General features: G+C 57.4%; 1 protein-coding gene across 6 annotated transcripts in view; it reads left to right on the forward strand.

Moving 5' to 3' along the window:
* CACNA2D2 (calcium voltage-gated channel auxiliary subunit alpha2delta 2) overlaps positions 1 to 16,340 on the forward strand; it is a 136,916-nt gene that overhangs the window by 115,144 nt on the left and 5,432 nt on the right. For 4 of the 6 annotated variants that reach the window (XM_032458435.1, XM_032458438.1, XM_032458436.1 and 1 more), the window contains exons 6-23: positions 700 to 841; positions 3,959 to 4,090; positions 4,277 to 4,334; positions 5,026 to 5,076; positions 5,205 to 5,304; positions 5,408 to 5,566; positions 5,806 to 5,913; positions 6,011 to 6,089; positions 6,671 to 6,720; positions 6,910 to 6,999; positions 7,209 to 7,280; positions 7,495 to 7,569; positions 8,797 to 8,871; positions 8,954 to 9,025; positions 9,110 to 9,181; positions 9,288 to 9,349; positions 10,230 to 10,306; positions 14,245 to 14,305. In XM_032458435.1, the coding sequence (XP_032314326.1) occupies positions 700 to 841; positions 3,959 to 4,090; positions 4,277 to 4,334; positions 5,026 to 5,076; positions 5,205 to 5,304; positions 5,408 to 5,566; positions 5,806 to 5,913; positions 6,011 to 6,089; positions 6,671 to 6,720; positions 6,910 to 6,999; positions 7,209 to 7,280; positions 7,495 to 7,569; positions 8,797 to 8,871; positions 8,954 to 9,025; positions 9,110 to 9,181; positions 9,288 to 9,349; positions 10,230 to 10,306; positions 14,245 to 14,305 (1,535 nt within the window). Of the gene's footprint in view, positions 1 to 699; positions 842 to 3,958; positions 4,091 to 4,276; positions 4,335 to 5,025; positions 5,077 to 5,204; positions 5,305 to 5,407; positions 5,567 to 5,805; positions 5,914 to 6,010; positions 6,090 to 6,670; positions 6,721 to 6,909; positions 7,000 to 7,208; positions 7,281 to 7,494; positions 7,570 to 8,796; positions 8,872 to 8,953; positions 9,026 to 9,109; positions 9,182 to 9,287; positions 9,350 to 10,229; positions 10,307 to 11,466; positions 11,488 to 14,244; positions 14,306 to 16,340 lie in introns of all 6 variants that reach the window. The other 2 variants (XM_032458434.1, XM_032458437.1) reach the window with 1 other exon arrangement.

The raw sequence follows: 16,340 nt of genomic DNA on the forward strand, positions 1-16,340 counted from the left end.
CCCGCCCCAGCTCAGCCCCTAGAGCCACCCGGCAGCAGGAGGTGATGCCCCTCCCCCAGACGGGGCTAGGGTCCTCTCCCTGGTGCCAGAGGAACCCCATGCAAGAGATGGGTGGGGCCATGTTGGGGGGCATAGGTCTGTAGGCTCCTGGGAAGGGGTGCCGAGGCTGCCCTGTGATTACACAGGCATGTCCCTGTAAGCAGGTGTTCTCACTGGCTCCAAGATTTGTCTCTTTCACTGAAAGTTGGTTTTCAAGGATGTGGGGAAGGGGGGAGCTGGGCATAGTTCAGTGGTAGAGTGCATGCCTAGCATGCACAAGGGTCTGGGTTCAATCCCCAGCACCTCCAGCAAAAAACAAGTCAATAAATAAACCTAACTCCCCCAACAAGGATGTGGGGAAGGGGTTGGTTTGCTTGCTGTTTTGGAATTTGGGTTTAGCAAATGTGAGGGTGGTGGGTGGTGTGGGTAGGGCAGGTGGGAGTCACAGGCCTCCTGGGCAAGAGGTCTATACCCTGTGTCCCCGTGTCCCTCTGTCCCTGTGTCTTTCCATCTTTCTCTTTGTCTCTGACTGCAGTAGTCTCTGATTCTGAGATGCCCCTATCTCCTAGACCCTGGTTCCCCTGCCTGCAGTTCTGTCCAACCCCTCTCCACCATTTCCCAGCCCTGACACTGCCATAATTGGGGGATCCCTTTCTGCAGGACGATCCTGAGAGTGAGGATGTCGAAAAGGGGTCCAAGGCCAGCACCCTAAGGCTGGACTTCATTGAGGACTCAAACTTCAAGAACAAGGTCAACTATTCCTATACAGCCGTGCAGATCCCCACGGACATCTACAAAGGCTGTGAGTCTGCAGCATGATCGGGAGCAGCCCTCCCCCACCCCCGACCATGAGGACAAGGCCCACTACCCAGGCATTGCTGGGTCCCAGATGCCCAGCCAGTGCCATCCACCTTCAGCCCCCTACACCCAAGGTCACACATGCCCACTTCTCAGACTCGCTCACTCGCAGGCATCAAACCACTCTCAGGCCCAGCAAGCTACAAAACGCCAAACTTCTCATCCCTACACATGCATGGTCTCCTGTGTACACACGTGCCCACACGAATGCTTGCACACAACTGTCCCCCCACATGCTGGGCCAAGTCTCCACCTGTCCCCAAAGCAGCTCTTCCTCACTCTCCCCATTCCCTGGCACCATCTGGGAATGGTTGAGGACCTACCACACCAGATGGACACAAGGTCGGGGGGGCAGGAAGCAACTCTTCACTCACAGACATCAACCCTGTAACACCTCTCTCCTTGTCCTTGGTGGGCAGAGGGAGGTGAAGATGGGGGACAGGGGGATTGGGTAGAGGGTGGTTGAGATTCCAAGCTCCAGGGACAGGGCAGCTTTGCACATAGGGGAAACCAGTTCACTACAGCTAGAAGGATTTAAGTCAGACATGAAGATGAACTTCCTGAAGAACTTGGGAAGTGTAGGGAGAGGAGGCCAAGAGTCAAACACTGAATAGGGAACTTCAGGAGAAAAATTTAAGTCCCTGAGGTCTCTTGGTTCCGACATAATTCTGTGGGCACCTATCGGATAGCCTCAGAATCCAAGGGGCCCGGTGGGTGGGGATTCTTGGAGCAAAGGTTCCAGAGCTTCTGGGTGGTCTTCAGGATGCAGGGAATCCTCCAGGGTCCTCAGGGAGGCCTCCTCCACCCTTAGGGTCATCCAGGCCTTCTGGGCAGCCTCAGGCAGGGGTGAGGGTGGATGCCCCCCCCCACCCCTTCCAAAGGCCACCCAAGGCCACCTGCCTGAGCCAGTCGAGGGGCACTATCAAAGGCAAGCACACTAATTAAAACAGGAGCCACACCGCCCTCCCCAGTCACCCCTCGCTACCCACACAAATTACATTTTATATGTTTTTTATTTACTGTGTCACTTTTAATTAAATCTGTAATCGCCTGCCTGAGGGGGCATAGTCCCCGTTTCCCAGCTCAGCGTGATCTGAGAGTTTGGGCACGTGGTGTGGGTATGTGCACACGGGACTGAGTTGCAGCCCCTTTCCAGGAGTGGGGGGGTCACAAGTATGTTCTGCAGGGAATGCGTGTGTGTGCATGTGGTCATGGATACCTGCAGGGCCAGCCCAGCCAGCTCTTGGCCCTTGACTTAGGCTAGGAACACCCCTCTGCCAGCAGCTAGAGGGGCTTCCAGGATGGTCTGTCTGTTCCAAGCCTGTCATTGTGCAGATGGGGAAACTGAGGTCCAGTTAAGCGTAGGACCTGCCAGGTGGACTCTCCCAGGGCAGACAGTACTGCGTGAAACATTTGAGAGCCTGACTTTGCTTTTTCCTTAAAGAGAAAAATAGAAATTGTACAACTCACTAAGTTTCTAAATTAGGAACAGGACCGTAACATACTGTTCAATAGGCACAGCCAATGCTAGAAATGTGTTTTGTTTTCACATTATGGTCAGTTAAGGGAAGCTGCAGGGACAGAGAAAAGGCAGTGAGAGCAAAAGGGGGAGGATTAGGCAGCAGACAAGACAGAGGCCCGACACTCTGGAGGAAAAGGATCGGGGGAAGAATGCCCAGGAATGTGTTGGTGCCCCCTAGGCTGTGGGCCGAACCTGGAGCATTTGTATCTTAAATCACAGTTCTTCATCTGCTCTGAAGATTTCAGTGTTTGGAGGTGCAGAGCTTTTGGAAGACATTCTCTGGTTCCTCTGGTTCTCACTGGGGGCGTGAACCTTTGATAGGGATCATTGGGAGGGAAGTAATGCCACCAGGGCTCCACTCGGCAAGAAAGGAGTGGGAAGAAATTAGAGGAAGAAGGAGCCCCTGGGGAGGAAGTGAAGTACAGAGGCCTGGCAGTAGTAGATGTCCAACTCCTGCTGTTTTTCCTGTGTCCCACATGAGGGACAGGTACACTGTACATTCCAGAACATGTGCCACATGCACACATTGGGGAGTGTGCGAGGTTTACTGCTTAAGCCATCCCAAGTCTCTGCCTGGGTTGAGAGATCTGCAGGATGGAGTCCATCCATCTGAGAAAAGCCTTGCTCTCTGAGTGTGCGTGAGGGTGGGGCTCCCAAGGCATCACATATGTGCAGCCACAGAGGTTGGGGGAGAATGAGGGTGGGGGTAACTGGTGAGGGTTATGAAAGCAGGACCATTGGTGTCCTCCTGTAGGGGTAGGGTGGCGTGTAGGTATGAATGCATGTGCCCCTGGACCCATGGCAGCAGTCAAACTGCTGCGCGGTAGGTTTAGGGGTGAGGGGAATGACACATCTGGCTGGAAACACGGAGGTTAGATGCAGGTATATACCTATTGTATACCTGCATACAGTATAAAAGTGCAGGCTGTTTGTGTGTTTGTGTGTGTGTGTGTGTGTGCCCACAAGTGCATGTGCCAGTGTCGGAGCAAGATCATGGCACAGCCCCTGCCCCTCCAAGAGCCCCCGCCCCCACCCCTGCCTGCTCCTGGCCCCAGTTGATTAATCATGGAGCTGAGTGGCTTCCAGCTTATCAGGTACCTTAATAGCTGAATAATTCCAACCCCATCATCGGGCCCTTAATTGCTTTCTTGTGGCTGTGGCCCGGAGTGCATGCTGAGTGGGTGAGCTCCCAGGGGACTAGCCGCAAGCTTCAGGCGGCTTATTGGATGGGCATCCCAGCTCATAGCTCCCTGCCACCTGGGTGGCCCTTCTCCAGGGGCCACAGCTGCCCTGCCTGATCACATGGGGCCTGGCTGAAGGGTAGGCTGAGCTGTCTCTTCAATGACTTGGGAGGGAGTGAGGATCAGGATGTCTTCCTGGAGCAGCTGGTGCTGCCCCAGCTGAGCCCTGGGAAGTGAGGGAGAGTCTGGGAGGCAGAGAGCAGGTGAGGCTTTTCTAGTGGGAGGCACATGCCTGGGTGTCATTGGGATGAGGTTCAGCAGGGAAGCAGCCTACCCCACCCCCTGCTTCCCCTACTAGCCACCGTCATCCTCAATGAGCTCAACTGGACAGAGGCTCTGGAAAATGTGTTCATCGAGAATCGCAGACAGGACCCCACGCTGCTGTGGCAGGTCTTCGGCAGCGCCACGGGAGTCACTCGCTACTATCCAGGTGGGCACCGGCCCGTCTCCAGAGTCCGCTCAGCACCCCACCCTCCTCCATCTCCCAGCCCACTCATTCTGTGGCGTGTGGGGCCGGATGGTCACCGTGTCGGTGGCGGGTGCCCTGGCCACTGCTGCAATGTCTGCTACCAGGGCCGGGCCCTTCCCTGCCCCCTCACCTCCTTTCCTCCCACAGCCACCCCGTGGCGAGCCCCCAAGAAAATCGACCTGTACGATGTCCGAAGGAGACCCTGGTGAGCGAGCAAGGAGGGGCTGGGCAGGGACACCCCCTCAGCTCTCCCACCTTTCCCGTCTGCTCCCCTCCCTCCCGATATCCAGGCCTCTGAGCAGGGCGCAGCCAGCTCTATCCAATTTTCATTTCACACATCGTTGCCACTGGAAAATGGATCGCATCACCCAGGCAGGCCTCCCAGCTGCCTCTGCCCCCCATCCACAGCCTGGCACTCCACCCCCTCGGGACCAAGGGAGTGGGCCAGGGGGTTTCCCCAGGGTAGATGTATCCTCTGTGGGGTTGGCCAGCCCCTGCCATACACATCTGAGCCCGGACACCCCTTCCCTCTGCTCTGCCTCTCCTCCAGTACCCGGTGGCTGCCTCCTCTGCCACCTGTTCAGTCCCATACACAGCTGGGACTCTGCCCTTGGGGTCTCAACCCAGGAAAGGGGAAATGACAAGCCACTGAGGCCATGGAACATGCCTTCTGCCTACTCTCTTTGAGTTACCTGCTTACCCTTCCTTGGGGTTGTTAATGTATTAGACCAGGTCACTCATGTCATGGGCAAGGACTATTTTATTAAACGTGGACCCTGTCTGGCCCATGCAAGGTCTGCTCAATAGAAACACATTGAATCAGTATGTGGGTGAAGGCAGGAAGGACCCACAGGGTCCCAGTGAGGCTGGCCCTAACTGAAGCTTCTCCTGGGCAGGTATATCCAGGGGGCCTCGTCGCCCAAGGACATGGTCATCATCGTGGATGTGTGAGTGAGCAATACTGGCCAGTGGGGTGGGGCCGGGGCTAGGGACAGAATCTGCTGCCCGGGAACATCATGGGGGAACAGCTGAACACCTGAGGCCTACCTGCACCTTTATGACCCACCCTCCCCAGGAGTGGCAGCGTGAGCGGCTTGACCCTGAAGCTAATGAAGACGTCCGTCTGTGAGATGCTGGACACGCTTTCCGATGATGACTACGTGAACGTGGCCTCCGTGAGTGCCAAGGGTGGCAGGCGGGTCACCCCCACCCGCCCCAGGTAACAGCTGCCTGCCCAGGCCAGCCTGAGGCCACTCACCACCTTCACTGTCCCCACAGTTCAATGAAAAGGCACAGCCAGTGTCATGCTTCACACACTTGGTACAGGCCAACGTGCGTAACAAGAAGGTGTTCAAGGAGGCTGTGCAGGGCATGGTGGCCAAGGGCACCACAGGCTACAAGGCCGGCTTTGAGTATGCCTTCGACCAGCTGCAGAATGTGAGCCCCCTGGGTAGGCGAGTGGGCGGCTGGGGACAAGCGAGGGCCCAGGCTCCGTGACACCAGGGAAGTCAAGACAGATGGCCCTGATAGCGCACCAACAGGCAGGTTGGGCAGAGCACCGTCTGCTGGGGGTGGAAGGGAGGGCCAGAGGGCCAGGCCCACCCAAGAAAAAGAGACCCAGCCCTAGACCGGGGAGGGGCCAAGAGCTGCCTGACCCCATACCTACTCCTGCCCAGTCCAACATCACTCGTGCCAACTGCAATAAGATGATCATGATGTTCACGGATGGTGGCGAGGACCGCGTGCAGGACGTCTTTGAGAAGTACAATTGGCCCAACCGGACGGTGAGGCTCAGCCCAGGTGGGGGCTGCCCTGACTCGGCCTGGTACAGGGGAGGGCTGTCCTCTGGCAGCAGCAGCGGTAACCTCAAGCCCCAAACAGGTGCGCGTATTTACTTTCTCCGTGGGGCAGCACAACTACGATGTCACACCCCTGCAGTGGATGGCCTGCGCCAACAAAGGTACCTTGTCTGGGCATCACTGCCACAGGGCCTCCCTGCCATGACCTGCTGTCCATTGGGTTGGTTGTCCACCTGTCCTTCCATATGTCCAGCTTTCCAGTTGCTTGTTCATCCACTGCCTGTCTGTCTTTCCATATATGTGACTGTCCATCTCTTATCTGGCTAACTTGTCCATCTGAGCATCTTTCTGCCCCTGCCCAACTGTCCATTGTTCATCTGTCTCCCAGCTTGTCTGCTCCTGTGTCTGCTTGCTGATCAGTCTGTCTCTCCGTGCATTTGAGCCTAGCCCGCAGGTGGACTATGAATGTCACTGCCATCCTAGAATGAGGGGCTTCAGGCCTCAGGCTTCTCTTTGCACCTCAGCTCTGCTTCCTTCCATTCCCACACTCATGGCCCCTTCCATGGCATTGGTCCCATTGATAGGGTAATACCAGGAAGCACTAAAGGGACATGAGTTCAGGGGAAATGACACCAAAAAGAGGGGGCCTGAGGGACAAGTCAGGGCTGCAGATACACTCCAGGGTACAGGGCCCCCTGTGCCGTGGATCACAGGCCCACCTCTGTCTCCTCTCCCTTCATAGGTTATTATTTTGAGATCCCTTCCATCGGCGCCATCCGCATCAACACACAGGTGAGACTGGAGGGGGGGGGCCTCCCTCCTCCCAGCCCCTTTTCCTTTCTTCTCGGGTAACATTGGGGACAATGGGCTGCTGTGGGGTGAGAGCGCCCCCTGGTGGCATGCTGGCACATGGAGAAATGGAACAGGGAAGGTACAGTGGGAGAGGCTGACTCCTGACTCCCACCCCCGTCCCCTCCCCAGGAATATCTAGACGTATTGGGCAGGCCCATGGTGCTGGCAGGCAAGGAGGCCAAGCAGGTGCAGTGGACCAACGTGTATGAGGATGCGCTGGTAAGGCCTCTGGGCAAGGAAGGGATGGGGCTGGCAACCTTCCCCCAGGATGTGCCCACAGGGTGAAGTCCCATGAAGGCCCCCTTATGGGGATAAACCAAACAGAAGAGAAAGAGAGGTGACCTGTCCCTGTGCCCCTGCTCTGAACACTCAGGGTGGGGGCATGGCTGGCCACAGGAGTCTGACCCATCCTCCTCCTCTCCCTTCAGGGGCTGGGGTTGGTGGTGACAGGGACACTCCCTGTTTTCAACCTGACACAGGATGGCCCTGGGGAAAAGAAGGTGAGGTTCCCCCACTTGGGAAGGGCTAGGCATGCCCGGGAGGTTTGGGCATGCCTGTCGCAGGTCTGGGGTGGAGAATGGATTGGCAGGCCTGCAAACTGGACAGGGGCAGCTACTCGTGAGAGTAGCTTGAGGCCCTGGGCGTCAAGGGCTGGGAAGGGCTTCACCCCCCTGGAACCGAGCCCACTGCAGACCCCCATGCCTCTGCTTCCAGAACCAGCTGATCTTGGGCGTGATGGGCATCGATGTGGCTCTGAATGACATCAAGAGGCTGACTCCCAACTACACGGTGAGTGTCTACCTGCCCATCTTCCCTGCACTGCCCTCCCATGTGGACCCAAGGCAGACTCAGCAGAGACTAATGGGGAGTGCCACACCTCCACGGAGTCCTCGGAGCTCAGGCGGTCAGGGAAGGCTTCCAGAGGAAGTGACCTTGGGTCTAGAGCTGGGATTGGCAAACTTTCTATAAAGGGCCAGACTATGAATATTTTAGGCTCTACGAGCCCAAATACTCATACTCATACTCAGCTCTGCTGCTGTATTGAGAAAACAGCCACAGAGTAAACATAAATAAATGGGTATGGCTATGTTCCAATACAATTTTATTTGTGGATACTGAAGTTTGAATTTCAGATAATTTTTAAATGTCATGAAATTGAATGCCTCTTTGTCAACCATTTGAAAATGTAAAAGTCATTCTTTGCTCACAGCAGTAGAGTAACATGCAGCAGGCCGGATGTGGCCCATGGGCCCCAGTTTGCCAACCCCTGGACTCTCACATAGGCAGAAGTGTCCTGGGTAGAAAGGAGGGGAAGGTGTATCTTGGAAACAGAGGGAACTCTCTTGACAAAGACCTGAAAGTGGAAATCAGAATCATAAGCCAGGGAAGAGGCAAAATCAGTGTGGCTCACCCAGGGCCTATGGCAAAGGGAGCTTGGGATTTGGTTATGAAAGGGTTGGGGGATGCAGCACGTGTGTCCGCACACTCAAACCTGAGCCACATGAAGGCCTGGTGTCGTTGGCCTCCATGTGCAGTGAGAAAACTGCTTCGAAGAGGTAAGGGGTGAGTCCAGGTCCTGCTCTTCTTTCCTTTCCACCTGGAAGGGATGACTCAGGGATTCCAAGGGTATAGTCTTCCCCCTGCACTCTACCAAGATGGGGACCAGGAGAAGGCAGTAGTGGAGAGGGCAATAGCAGCCCTGTGGGGCCAGTGAGGTGGAGAGGTCCCGCTGATGGACAGCACCGGAAGAACCAGGAGATGGGGCTGAGAAGGCCAAATCAAATCATGGTCCCACCAAGCTGGGCAGCGGGGGGCCAGGGCTGGTGCATGAAAGGAAGCAGCCTGCTGGGCTGGACTTGAGAGGTAGGCTTGGGGCCTTGTGGCATGGGGGTCCTTGGCCCAGGCAGGCAAACAGCACCCGCCAGCAGCATGGGAGGCAGGACGAGGAAGAGCTCTGGAATCCAGGGAATCCCTGCCCAGCCCTCCAGGCCCTAAGCCCCCAATCTATGCCCCCAGCTTGGAGCCAACGGCTATGTGTTTGCCATTGACCTAAACGGCTACGTGTTGCTGCACCCCAACCTCAAGCCCCAGGTGAGCCAGGTGGGCGGCCTGGAGGAGGGGGGGTAAAGCTTGTGAGATATAGACTCCTAACTTCCTGCCCTGCCTACCCTAGACCACCAATTTCCGGGAGCCTGTGACTCTGGACTTCCTTGATGCAGAGCTGGAGGATGAGAACAAGGAGGAGGTAAGGAGAAGAGGCGGAGGAATGGGATGCACCCAGAGCAGAGGAGGGCAGGGCACCCACCCCTCATGTCTCTGGCCCTTCCAGATCCGTCGGAGCATGATTGATGGCAACAAGGGCCACAAGCAGATCAGAACACTGGTCAAGTCCCTGGATGAGGTGAGAAGGTGGCAAAGGGGGACAGAAGGTCAGAGTGGGCACCTTTCTACCCCCGATACCACCCCTGCCTGCTACCCCAAGTACCTGACCCAGCCTCTTCTCCCAGAGGTACATAGACGAGGTGATGCGGAACTACACCTGGGTGCCTATAAGGAGCACCAACTACAGGTGAGTGGGGCCAGGCTGGGCTGGCAGGGATGGGTAGAGCGGCCCCAGAGCCCAGTCTGAGCCTAGCTGTCCCTCCCTTCCCCACCCCCATCTGCCGGTTCTCAGCGGCTGTGACCACGATCCCAGTGGAACCCCAGCAGCCAGGTGCCCAGTCCCCAGGGGCCGCTCGTTGGCCGTTCCTAAACAAGCATCATCTCCTGGGAGCGCAGGACAGAGACATGACAGTGCATCTGATGTCTCCCCAAGCCCCACCACCCTCTCTACATCCCTCCCACCTTGGACTGTATACCTGGGCATCTGAATTCAGGATGTCAGCCTCAGCACAGTCACAGGCCTACTCTTAACAGGCATCACAGCCCCGGAGTCGGTCCCCTTGCGGGTCACTGCAGGCTGTCTTCCACGTGCCCGGAGAGCTGGTCTCCTCACTGGGTTAGTGCCAGCTTGCTTTTAGCTGGCTATCGCATGGCCTGAGTCTCTGAGGACTGTGGGCCCCACTCTCATGGCAGCACCCCCAGTTCCCAAAGCGTAGCTCACCAATAGTGTCCTGTCCCTTTGTGAGTTTGCTGCTGGCCAGATGGAGGAGGCTGGCTGGGCAGGTGATGTGTTGGGGGAGGGCTGCAGGGGATGAGGGGCAGGGTGGAGATTTGCTTTGGAGCTGGGAGTTCTGAGGCCTCCAGGAGAATTTGGGGAGTGAAGGGTCCATGCCCTTAGGCCATGAATCTCCCATAGCTAACCTGGGAGAGGTGTCCCTGGTGGTCAGGGGAGGGGAGGCCACCACCTGGGCCTCTCTACCCAGCTCCAAGGCTGTGGGGAGGGAGTGCCAGTGTGGCCGGGTTCTCCCCAGCAGTGACCTGTGCTCCTCTCCTCCCCTCCTCCCCAGCCTAGGGCTAGTGCTCCCCCCCTACAGCACCTTCTACCTCCAAGCCAACCTCAGTGACCAGATCCTGCAGGTCAAGTGTAAGTGGCCCGGCCCCTGCCTGTGCCCTGCACCCCCCTGCCTCTGCCCCGCACCCTGGCCGGCCCCAGGCAGCATAGCCAGCCGCTTGGGGCCAGGCGGCCCCTCCTGCCCAGTCTGCCCACCCCCCAGGCACCCGCAGGCTGGGGCACCAGCCATCGGAAAGTCTGTGGAACTCTGCATGCTTGCCTTTTCTCAGATTTGGTTCCAGACCATTCTCTCATGGTTTCCGTTGAGGTTTTTGGTTTTGGTTTCTCCTACTCCGTGTCTTCCCTCCTTAGCCTGCCTCCCCCGCACACCCCTGGGGGCTGCATTCTGGGAAGACACCTCCTCCTCTCATATCTCCTCCTCCTGCTCCCTGCGCAGCTCTCTCCCCCTGTGGGGCCACCCCCAGGGTCTCTCTCCCCACTGCCCCCTCTTCTGTCCCCGCTCACTCATCCTCCCTCATTTCCCTCCTCACCCCCTCTCTCACCTCACCTTCTGCCTCCATCACCTCCTGCCCCCCTTACTCTCCTTCTCTCCCACTCCCTCTTTCCTCCACCCGCATCTGCCCCACACCCCCCTTTTCTCCCTCTGTCTCCCTTCCCTTCTGCTCACTCCCTCCATTTCTCTCTCACACATTCCCTCCCTCCCACTCCCCAGTCAGTCTCTCCCTCTCATCTCATGCCTGCCTCTCCCCCTCCCCTGCTCTGCTCCTTTCTTCTGCCTCCATCCTGGCCTCCCCACCCCTCCCTGTCTCTCCATCTCTTGCCCTCCCTCCTTCTCTCCTCCCTCTCCCACTCCTCTGCCTGTGGCTCATCCCTGCATGTCCTACTCACCCTGGGCCTCTCCTGAGAGGCCTCTGGAGCCTGTGGCCCTGCCTGCCCACCGCCCAAGGTCACTGGGAGGGAGGCTGGGGCTCCGGCCCCACCGGGCGCCCCCCCACCTGCCTGGCTGACCGGGACTCATCTCCTTTGAGTTTTCTTGCTCTCTCTTTCTCTCTCATGTCGTTTTTTGCAAGAAGTTTCCTTTCAGTATGATGATGAGACACAATATTTTCATTCAAACAGCCATTGAATAAAATATTGTTTGTGCCCCTCCCCTTCCCCTCCCCCTTTTCGTTTGTTTTTGTGTTTGTGTTGTTTTTGTTTTCCTCGCTTTCTCTCTTGGTGGACTGTCCCAGTGCCAATCAGCAAACTGAAGGGCAAGTATATTCAGAACCAGTGCACCCTCCTCTCCCCACCCCAACCCTGCCCTCACGCCCCTGCTTGCCCCCCTCCCTGCCCAGGACCAGCCAAACCCCTGCTCTCCAGGGCTCCCCTTCAGCCTCCCCTGGGCTCCTCTATTTCTTGCCTTTACTCTGATCCCTAAACCCCTGTTAAAGCCAGCAGCCCTTTCCCCTGGCCCTGCCTGCAGGGTGGTCTCCGGCGTGTTCTGAGAGCTCAGACCCTCTCCTCATCCTCCTCGCTCCCTCTGGGCAGGCCTCTGCCCCCTCCCCACCTTCTCTATCCCTCCAAGACAACTCAACAGTGAGGACAGGGCTAGATGCTTCTCTACCACCTCCCACCCAGCAGGGCAGGGGGCCTGAGATGCAGGGGGTAGATCAGTCCTCAGAGGGGCTTATGTGAAGCTTCCTCTGGGATAGTTCTCCCTCCTCTGATCTCTCCAGTTTCTCTTCAGAAGCTGGCAGCCCTCCCAAGGGGAGATAGCAGGCTTCGGAAGCCCCAAACCCTGACCCTGGGGCAGAGGGACAAGATAGAACAGCAGCAGCCAGGCCACTAGGGGAGCAAGGCAGACTGGACCATTCTGGGTGCTGGCCTAGGTGCTGAAGCCCCTGTCCCCTGCCGCCCCTGCTGCTCCTATAGAATTTGCTAAGGCTCATTGTCCCAGCCCTCCCCTGGGGTGCTGGCTTCTCCTAGGGAGAGTGGTCAGGTATAGGGAAGGTGTTCCTCTGGGAAATAAAGGCAGATTCGGGGACCCTGGCTGGGTATGGAAGGGAATCTGTTTGGATCCCAAGGGCCAGCAAAGGAGCCTGGAGGGAATCAGGCTGGCAGTGAAGAAGAAGGTTCTCACATTCAGAGTTACCCAAGCCAGAGACTTCTGGGAAAGGTAGCAAGTGAACTGGCAGACCCTGGCAAAGAATGGGGAACTGAGAGAGGACAGCACACAGGGTCTCTGCCTCTGGTGCACAGAGAGATGCCCCTCCCATAGAATGCCTGGACAGATGGGGCATGGAGAGCCATGAGGAGATGTCCTGTCCCCAGTCCCCATGGCCTGGAAGGAGGGGCTCCTCAAGAAGGACTAGGGGCCCTGTCCAGCCTAGTCCAGCAAAGGGGATACAGCTGCCCCCACTGGCCTGGGTGGAGGTGGAGGACATGCCCTACCCCCACTGGCTTGAGTTGTCTTTTCTCCCCCTCTCACATCCCTCCCAGTGACCCCAGAAATGCAGGGCCCTGGTAACAATTGCAATCATAGCATAGTCTCCCTTCCTGCTCCCCCTACCTCCTTTTTTTTTTCTCCTCCTCCTCCTCCTCTCCCAGCCCCAACCCTTCCCTGTCGGCTTGTGTCCAAACCCTGCCTCACAGTCCTATCAGAAAACAACAGTCCAACCAGTGACTGCCCAGCCCCTCCAGGCACCCAAAGTCCCCCTTCCCCAGAATCTTGCAGTGCATTGTGAGAGTATTTGGGAATAGGGAGACCCCTCTTCTGCAAAAATAAAGCCCTGGGTGACAAAGAGGTCAGAATCTGGGTGAAAGGATGGGAAGATATATTGCCCAGAGTGCGACAGACTGAGAGCAGAGGGACGCCTCCCAGATGCAGACCAGCAAGGTGGCCAGTCCAGCTGGTCAGGGAGAGGCCACAGAGAAGCCCCAGTAGCCATATCCCCAGATTCACTCACAGATCCGCACAGAGACACTCACACATGTGGAAAAACATACTCACACATACTCATGGAAACATATACACACAAACATGCTCTCACGTGTAGATACACATACATACGTGCTCACACACATGCACAGGCCCAAATGGTGGATCCCTCAACAGTACCCCATGCCTTCTCTGGAGCCCCCCAGCATTCTTCCCTGGCTGCTCTGAGCGCAAACAGGTCCTAGGAAGGGTAGAGACTCAGCCCTTCTTCCCCAGCTGCCCTCATGCCCCTGGCCCAAGAGGGCAGGTGTATAGGTTCAAGCAGCACTCCTGTGCCCTCCCGTCTCCCCGACTCTCCCCCACAGTGTGAGAACATTCCCAGGCACCTCGATAATCTCCCCTCACCCAGCCTCCCACCCCAGGAAGGACCCATGGACCCCCACAATGCACTGCAGCCCACCCCCAGCTGCCCACACCGTCTCTGGTTGGACTGTCTGTGCCCGTGAGAAATCCCCCTCGGTTTGGCCATGTTGATGCCTGACAGAACAAAAGCAAGACCTACCAAAATGCAAACAGCTGCAGCAAAGAAAGAGAGATAAAAATCCGCAGCCAAAAGCCAATTCCCTTCCTCAAAGTCTCTTTGGAGGCGAAGGAAGCTCAGCATGCGGTTTTTTCCATTACGGATGTGATAAGAGCAAGACTGGCGCCTCCCCCAGACCATGCATATATATAGCAGTGTGTGTATATATATGTGTGTGTGTGTGTCCGTGTATATGTGCTATACAGCTGTATGGGAGCATATACAGCCACGCCAAGGGACTCACTGCCGACAGAGGACCAGGCCCGGGCAACATATTGGCTATAACTGCCCTCCTCCTGCGATGCTGTAGTCTCCACAGGCCCTCCACCCCTCCCCGCCCGCCCCTTCTCTCTGGCTCGAACTTGAACGTTGGAAGTGGCGGGTTTCCTCGTTGCTGGTGTCTCCCTCCCTCAAGCCACCCTCTCCCTGTCCCTCCAGCCCTGTCAGCTCTGAGCCCCTGGCCTCCCGCCTCCCCAGCCCCCGCCGGATAACCCCCCGTTTCTGTTGCAGATTTTGAGTTCCTGCTCCCCAGCAGCTTTGAGTCTGAAGGACATGTTTTCATTGCTCCCAGGTAGCTTGCGTGTGGCCTTGCTGAGGTGTCCTCCCCAAACCCGACCTCCCTGGCCCTGCCTCCCGCACTGCTGCCTGGAGCTGTGTGTGTCTGTGTCCTGTGCAGTGTCGCCCTGCCATGCATCGCCTCATATGTGTGGCCGTGTGCATACCCGGGCCATGTAGCCACACCAGGCAGCAGTGGCCAGCTGCCCACAACTCCAGCTCCCACCAGGCCTCTGATGGGAGGGCTCTGGACGCTCTGCTGACCTTCCCTGCCCTCCCAGGCCACCAGAAAGGAGACCTTTCTGCCCTGAGCTGGCTGTCCACAGCCCACCCCTCCCTGGGCAGCTGCTGCTCTGGCTTGTGGTGCCCTCCCCACCCCGCACCTGTCCTTGTCCTGTGTCAGTCAGTGTTTGTGTGGGTGTGGGGATCGAGCCAGCCAGAGCCCCTGTCAGCAGTGCCCCATCCAGGTGTGGTGGCTCACTGAGGATTGGGGGAAGGTACAGGGAAGAGGGGACAGGGGCTGGGAAGAGCTGCTCTTGCGAGTAAGGGATCAGGACCCAGCATAGACCTGGGCCTGGACCATCTTTGGCGTGCACACTCAGTGTGTACACACCACATCCTCACGTGCATACCCTCTGTCTGTTGGCCCACATCTGAGGAGGCCAGCAGGCTCCCGGGTGGTGAAGCCCTCCCCTCTGGCCTGGGCCTTGGATGAGGGCAGGTGGGTACAACTGACAGGGACCTATGGGCACCTCAGGCACCACACGGGGCTCTGGACTCTCCACGTGTGCACGTGCGTGCATGAACCCACAAAGTTCTCTGTGACTCTCTGTAGACGTGTGTTTGTATTTGTGAGTCATTGTGTCTGTTTGTAAGAGTCTGAGTGTAAACGTAAGGTGGCCGTGTGTATTGATGACTGTGGGACTGTGTGAGGCCTGTGTGGTCCCTGAGGACCCTGAGGGAGCTCTGAGGGCAGGGACTGTGTTTGTTTTTGTCATCTCTAACTTTGGCACAAGAGAACTCAATAAATATGTGTTGGGCGAGTGTAAACGTACACACTGTGTGAGGGGGGACGGCAGGTGACCTGTATTTCAAGTGCAGCTGTGGGTTTGTCACTCGGGGTGTGTCAGGTGTGGCCTCTATACACAGAAGTGCAGGCTGTGTACAAAAAGGCCCTGGGGCCCAGGGAACAGGTAGGGGCCGAGATCCAGTCCCAGATGCCCTCGCTAAGCTGTGGGCCTGAGCACAGCCCAGGGAAGGAGAGTGTTTAAAAAAATTCCCAAGTTGCTGCCATACAGGCCAGCAGAGAGGTCTCTGGTGGCAGGGGCGTGAATGAGGGACTCAGCAGGAAGGATAGCTCCATCTACCAGAGGAGAAGGACTGCTCGCCAAGATTTCCTGGGGAGCAGAGCCTCAGGCAGGCCACCCCGCTCCCCACAAACCCCATGTTCTCTGGACCCAGAGTCTGAGCCCAGCGAGGGACTTGAGGAGGTGAGGGATTTGGCCTGTCCACCTCTGGGAGAAGAGCACTCCAAGCAGAGGGAACAGCCAATCCGATGACCCACACGTTCCCACTGACTTCCTGACACCCTCTGCGGTATGATGGAAAAAAATTGAGGCTCAGGGAGCTTGAGTGAGTTGCCCAAAGGTACACAACCAGGAAGCAGCAGGATGAGGTCTTAGACTCAGGCTGACTAAGCTGGTGCTGCTACTCCACCCACTGTGCCCACAGAACGCTACAGCACACAGGTGGATAAGCCAGCCATGAGGCATTTCCTGGGGCCTCCCAGGTCCTCCGTCTGGCTCCAGCTACATGGAGGGTGAGGGGTGAGGGAGGTTGGGAGGCTCTGCAGAGCCATGCCCAGAAGGGAGGAACTACTTGGGCGGAGGAAGCAGACCTTCATTCTCCTGTCAGCTCTGCCCCTATTCAGACCTGGCAGACCACATGGTTGCCGCTGCCTGGAGGAATACACATACCCTGCTCCCTGAGGCCTGGGCTTCTCAGCAAATGGCCGGACAGGCCTGTTGGGAAGCCTCAAACCTATTGCCTTG

This window comes from Camelus ferus, chromosome 17, assembly GCF_009834535.1.
Source record: "Camelus ferus isolate YT-003-E chromosome 17, BCGSAC_Cfer_1.0, whole genome shotgun sequence".
Classification (NCBI taxonomy): domain Eukaryota; kingdom Metazoa; phylum Chordata; class Mammalia; order Artiodactyla; family Camelidae; genus Camelus; species Camelus ferus.